At 42.0% G+C, this 6,000-nt stretch overlaps 1 protein-coding gene and 1 long non-coding RNA gene across 6 annotated transcripts in view; one reads left to right on the forward strand and one right to left on the reverse strand.

The window, feature by feature from the left end:
• The window catches only part of fstl5 (follistatin-like 5), a 169,415-nt gene that overhangs the window by 128,076 nt on the left and 35,339 nt on the right, over positions 1-6,000 (reverse strand). For 2 of the 5 annotated variants that reach the window (XM_037077779.1, XM_037077778.1), the window contains exon 3: positions 3,495-3,525. In XM_037077779.1, the coding sequence (XP_036933674.1) occupies positions 3,495-3,525 (31 nt within the window). Of the gene's footprint in view, positions 1-3,494; positions 4,058-4,199 lie in introns of all 5 variants that reach the window. The other 3 variants (XM_037077780.1, XM_037077782.1, XM_037077781.1) reach the window with 3 other exon arrangements.
• Positions 5,308-6,000, forward strand: part of LOC119007855 — a 1,085-nt gene continuing 392 nt past the window's right edge. Inside the window, exons 1-2 of the long non-coding RNA XR_005071250.1 lie at positions 5,308-5,442; positions 5,943-6,000. The exon at positions 5,943-6,000 is cut by the window's right edge and continues 57 nt beyond it. This is a non-coding gene — a long non-coding RNA (uncharacterized LOC119007855). The remainder of the gene's footprint in view (positions 5,443-5,942) is intronic.

Here is a 6,000-nt window from a genome sequence, read left to right on the forward strand (position 1 = left end):
TATTTTATATCGCTAAATCAGTCTATTTATTTCATAAAATTGCATTCCACTGGCAGCCCAAGGCCTCGCTGCCTGCATAACAAGCTGGGTTAGTGTGGCAGACGCTCGTTCTGGGACTCCAATTACAAACATCCAGGAAAACGACTGTCATTTCTCTGCCTTTGTCTCTGCCGTGTTGACATTCAGTTAGAGTTTATAGGGCAGTGCATTCCCACCATCTATAATTATTTTTTTTTTCTGTTTTCTCATCCACACCAAATGTATTGGAATGGAATATCATCCATCCATTCTCTAAACTGCTCGTCCTGTTCAGGGCTGCAGCTCACGTTAGGTGAACGACGGGGCGGCGCTGACTGGACGGGTCGCCGGTCTGTCTCAGAGGTATTACAGTCGCAGACAACTGAACATATCAACTGTGTACTGTGTATTAATTCAGAGCAAGACCCAATGAAACAGACTACAACTAACTTATGACATTGAGTAACAAAATTATACTAATTGTATTCAGAAGAAGAGACTTAAACAGTTCTTATTCTGTTAATATTAATTGGATCATTGTTCTCTGTTCACTCCTGTCTCCTCTCATTTTGGTTTGTTAGATGTGCATTCAAAATGAGATCATGACGTGGCTTGTAAAATTGACGTTTTAATGCTAAATTGACCTCAGTTGCGTAATAATGAGAAGCCTCCAATGTACGGGGTGATGGTTGAATTATTTATGATTGTCCCTACAGTTCGGTTGCCTTCTCGTTATCGGGGCTGGAAATGAGTTTGCTGAAAACTAGCCAAAGTGAGATCTCCCCTCTCGGCTTACGGAACATGGCGCATTAAAGTGAATCACAGCAGACAGCTGGGGCCGCCCTTTATGGTAATGCACCCTCTACAATTACTGCTTCGACCTTCCCTGGTGAAGAAAAATGGAGAGACGTCCATTTAGCGGCCCTTTCAAACACTTAGTGGCGGACATGTTGGGCAGCAGGAGCACCTTTTACCTGACATTGACTCTTGTTTAGAGGAGACACAGAAGACATTAGAAAGGTGACAGGTTGACAGATGAGATGCATCTGTCAAACACCAAGAGGAGCGTGGAGCATTAATGCTCCCACACCGCCCGGCACCACACGGCCACACGAAGCTGCTTGGAGATAATGGTGCCAACTAAAGCTTCACCAAATGGATTTCTTCATTGTCAATCAATCAGTCTATCAGATAGTTTTTTAAAGTTATCAGTCTGATTTTAAAATGACAACAGTGTCATGTTCCAGTGTTCAAGGTGACATTGAAATGATTCGATTCGTCAAACAAATAGTCCAACTCAGAGATACACAGCGATGCCTCTACTGGAGCAACTGTTCAGAGAGACTTTTACTGTGGATGTAAGTTAGAAGTTTTAATTAATTTTTAAAGCAATATTACCAAAAATTCACACGTTACAGCTTCTCACATGAGCTCATGGTTACGATCAGTCTTCTTAACAGTAAACTGAATATCTGGAGGTTTCAGACTGAATGTGTCTTCATGCTGATTCAAACCTCACAGCAGATTTGTAGCTCAGTTTGTGTCACACTGGCACAGGTGTGTGTTCTGCCCTTTACTGAACTTACATGTATTGTTAATATTTTGAAAAGTGTTCCTGACTGAATCTCACAAAGTTTGGGTTAAAGTATGGCTTCTGAATGTTTTAGGCTCCTGGACCTTAACAGAACAAAATGTTTTGTCAGTGCTGAGAGCAGAACTGCTCACTTTGGAATCAGAAGTAAATGTATCTTCCAAAACCTTCAACATCTCAGGTAGCTTGTGGCAGGAAGGCAGAGTGTAGTTCACCTCATGAGGATCTGAAATCTGATCTTTTGTTCACTCCACAAAACTTGCAAGTATGATATGAAAAACAGAGTTATACCCACTGATGCTGAGGGGCAAATATGTTTAAAAAGATGCTTTAAAGCACAAAATCTTCACTCAAATCTATAATTCAGACTTTACAACAAAGTATATTGCACAAAACCTCCATTACTCATCTGAAACATACTGTGTTTCTCACACAGGTACCACAAACTGAAATGACCACACAGTGTACGTTTTAACCCTCCTGCTGTCTTACAGTCCTGAAAATATTTAACAGCAGAGAAAACATCTTAAATGTCGTTTTCACAACTTGAAATTCTCTGACTTTTCCTAAAGGGACCCCGACATTAGAAAATGGGAAATATTGCCTTTATTCATATTTCCATGGAAGATGTTCCACACACACACACACACACACACACACACGCACACACACACACACACACACACACACACACACACACACACACACACACACACACACAGTGCTGATTGATCTCAGACAGAACTCAAACTTTCTCGTGCAGCTTTCAAAGATCAAAGTTCAAACAGTTTCACACACAACCATCAAAGCGTTGTTTACTAACACTTCCACATTCTGAGTGTAAACGTGCTGCAGGTGACAGAACCCTCAGTTCTGTCTGTGCTGCAGAACACTGGTCTGAGACCAGCAGGTGAAGTGGCTGCTTGTTCTCCTGCAGCAGAACACTGGTCTGAGACCAGCAGGTGAAGTGGCTGCTTGTTCTCCTGCAGCAGAACACTGGTCTGAGACCAGCAGGTGAAGTGGCTGCTTGTTCTCCTGCTGCAGAACACTGGTCTGAGACCAGCAGGTGAAGTGGCTGCTTGTTCTCCTGCAGCAGAACACTGGTCTGAGACCAGCAGGTGAAGCGGCTGCTTGTTCTCCTGTAGCAGAACACTGGTCTGAGACCAGCAGGTGAAGTGGCTGCTTGTTCTCCTGCAGCAGAACACTGGTCTGAGACCAGTAGGTGAAGCGGCTGCTTGTTCTCCTGTCGTGGTTGACAATTATTGGAAGTGTCTTCAGTAAATTGCATTCAAAACTACTTTCTGTGCATTTGTGATACTTTCTTGGGCTGAACAAGAACTAGCTGAGTCTGGTCTCTCTGACTGACGTCACAGCCCTTCACACCTCTACCTGTACTGAAGTTAACACATGTCCTACAACAGTGTTCACACAAATACTGGACTCTTTTAAAACATGATACTGATGTTGAGGTGTTGCGTGGCTTGTTATGAAATGGAACTTGCTTCCATCCAGAAGTTGGGAATACCTGGTTCAGTGATAACCAGAGACCACCACAGAACCAGACCATGGCTGGTTGGTTGAGTTTAAATCTAATCATCTGGTGGGATTTTCATGTTGAGCCAAACAAACTGGTTGAAAGAGGAGACGATGGAGTGTTTCTACTGGGTTTCCTGGGGTGAATCTCTTTTTGTTAACGAGGCCTTCTGTATTTTCTGCTTTGTTCTTTAAAAATGAAGCACTTACATTCTTTACACTCTGGGTGATCCAAAATATCTCACAGCAGATTTGCTTAAACCATGCTGTTACCTCAATCAGACAGAAATCCTAACCTGCAGCATGTTTCTGGTTTAAACACTGCAAGCCAGGTGAGGAAATGGAAACGTACCTTTTATCCTCAAGCTCTCCGGGATCCCATCCTGCAGGAACGAGAAGAAGAAGAGAAGAGATCACCGTTATTATAAACAGCTTCAACAACATGACAGAAAGCTGCTTTCATGAAGCTGAATCAGATCAGGCCTCGGTGCTTGAAGCATAGACATCATATTCTATAGACCACTTGGTATACAGAGCAACTGTCTTTGCAAACCGGTCTGTCAGTGTCAATGCAGGCGCGACGTTCAGGTCCAGACTTCACTCTGACCGTGAGAACATGCCTGACATCATGTAGTGTGCTAATGAGGTCAAGAGGTCATTTGCACAATGATGATTTCCACTGGTTAGTAAGTCTGTTAGTGCAGTAAGGATATTTTAACATTATATTTCCATTCCTGTTCTTGTTCTTCTTCATGCTGTGTTGTTCATCGCGGGCTGTGTTCACAGAGTACTCTCAGACGGCCTAGAAGCTTCTAACACTGGAAACATCTTTGAGCCACTCGGAGCATGGACGGGACAGAAAGTTGAACCTTCGTGGGCGAGGCGAGATGCTGGTTGTGACGCGTTCTATTAAAGCTGAGCAAAAAACTAGAAGTCACTCCGACCCAACTGAATTAACCGAATCAAGCCAGATGTAGTGTCAAACCTGACAGCATTACATCATTCTGACCACCAATCAAACCATAACTGCTCACAGATACCAGCCACAAAAACACACCTTCATCAGGATCCACGATTACTGCCTGACGAATCAATGATAATGTTGACAGAATCTTAAAATTGAAAAAGTGAGAAATAATTCCTTTATCCGTTCATTTACACCCTCAACACGTGGCAGAGCTCGTGCAGTCTGTGCTGATGCCTTTAGCTTAGCAGCTCAAGTGAAGTTTGAAGTGTTTTGGCCTTTAAAAAGGTGAAAATAACTTTTTTAAAAACCAAGTTGGGATCTCAGGGCCTCTGGAGACTTGGATTTCGCAGGCTGAGCTGTCTGGAGCCATTTCTGTTTTTCTACCTTTTAAAACAAGTCCCCATCTACTTCAGTTAGAGCGCTGCACTGCTGTTCTGCTGTGAAGCTCCAGAAATGTTTCATGGACTATGAAATTTTAATTTTTTGGGGTGAACTTATTCTTTAAGGCTCTTAAAAATCCTCCTTGGGAGCTTTTTTAAGGGCTTTGATGCTTTTATCTCCACCAGAATCTCGTCTTAACTTTAAGGGAACAATCTTAAAAGATAATTCAAACGATTTACTCAGAATTTCATTTCCAGGTGCAACTCTTCATGATGGGCTTTATGAAAACAACCCCAGATTTGTTGCGTTGTCTCCTTTTCAAATGAGTGGTTACATGTCCAGAGTGAATTCTGTTTTCTTTCGTTCTTTCTTTCTTTCTTTCTTTCTTTGATGTCATGTGTCTTGCATCTGTTGAGAAAATTAGTGGTTCATATATTTTCCTCATTCACAGCAAACAAAAAAAAAAAAAACTGAACTGAATTCAACAAAAATAAAAAACCACGGCGAAGCAGAGTCACTCCATATGTAGGGACATATATAAAAAGAGCAAATAACAGTGACCCCTGGAGTAGGTGCACTATTAAATCAGCTGAGTTTAGAGGGTGCATAGTGATGGCGGTTGTAGAAAAGGCTGTTATCAGGACTACGATTCTGAGTACTGCTCTCCACAAACCATGAATACGAAAGAAAGAGGCATAAATATTTGATTTCTCTACAGTCAAATCTGCATAGCTCATCCTTCTCGCTCTTGTACAGAAAATTCCGACTCTCTTCCCACCAGCTCGAGCACTGTGGTGTTATGGAGAAGATGCATTATGCAACAGGTCCACAGTCAATAATGAACAGCGGTCCCTGACGGCCTGCTGGAAATAGAAGATTACCCAATTCCCTGGTTTTCAAAGAGCATCTGCATACTGCCGTCTCCTGCCAAGATGTGCACAATCGATTCAAAGTTAGTTAATACAGCATGTGGTACAGTATGTCACACGTGTATTGATAAATGTTTTTAAATTCATTTTGACAGCAGGAACAGTTCATCTCACCATCTGCCACTTTCTCCAGGTTGTCATTGTTATACTTTCATTAAGACGACACTTTTTTCTTCTGCACACTTGAATTAATAACTGCTGCTGCTAATGAGACCCACAGCAGAGAGAACGCCCACCTGAGCAGTAACTCTCTACCAACAAGTCCTAAGTTGGATATAACAGTGCGGCTGCTGTTGAACACAACTGTTGTGTGTCGATGTGCTGCAGTTCAACAGTGACAACAACATACGACCTGTCAGTTATAATTATTCTACTAAATCAGAATAGCAATAATTACATTTTGGGTAACAGTTACTTGATTGATTACTCTCTTTTCTATCTTTTTGATCTATTGATTGATAGCTGAGGGAATGTGAGAATATCAGGGTGGCATCTTTAAAATGATCAATATTCTACTTCGCAGAGATACAGAGAGAAGGGACACATCCTCACATCTGAGAAGCTTGAAAGATTTATTTTTT

The sequence above is a fragment of the Acanthopagrus latus genome, chromosome 18 (assembly GCF_904848185.1).
Source record: "Acanthopagrus latus isolate v.2019 chromosome 18, fAcaLat1.1, whole genome shotgun sequence".
Taxonomy (NCBI): domain Eukaryota; kingdom Metazoa; phylum Chordata; class Actinopteri; order Spariformes; family Sparidae; genus Acanthopagrus; species Acanthopagrus latus.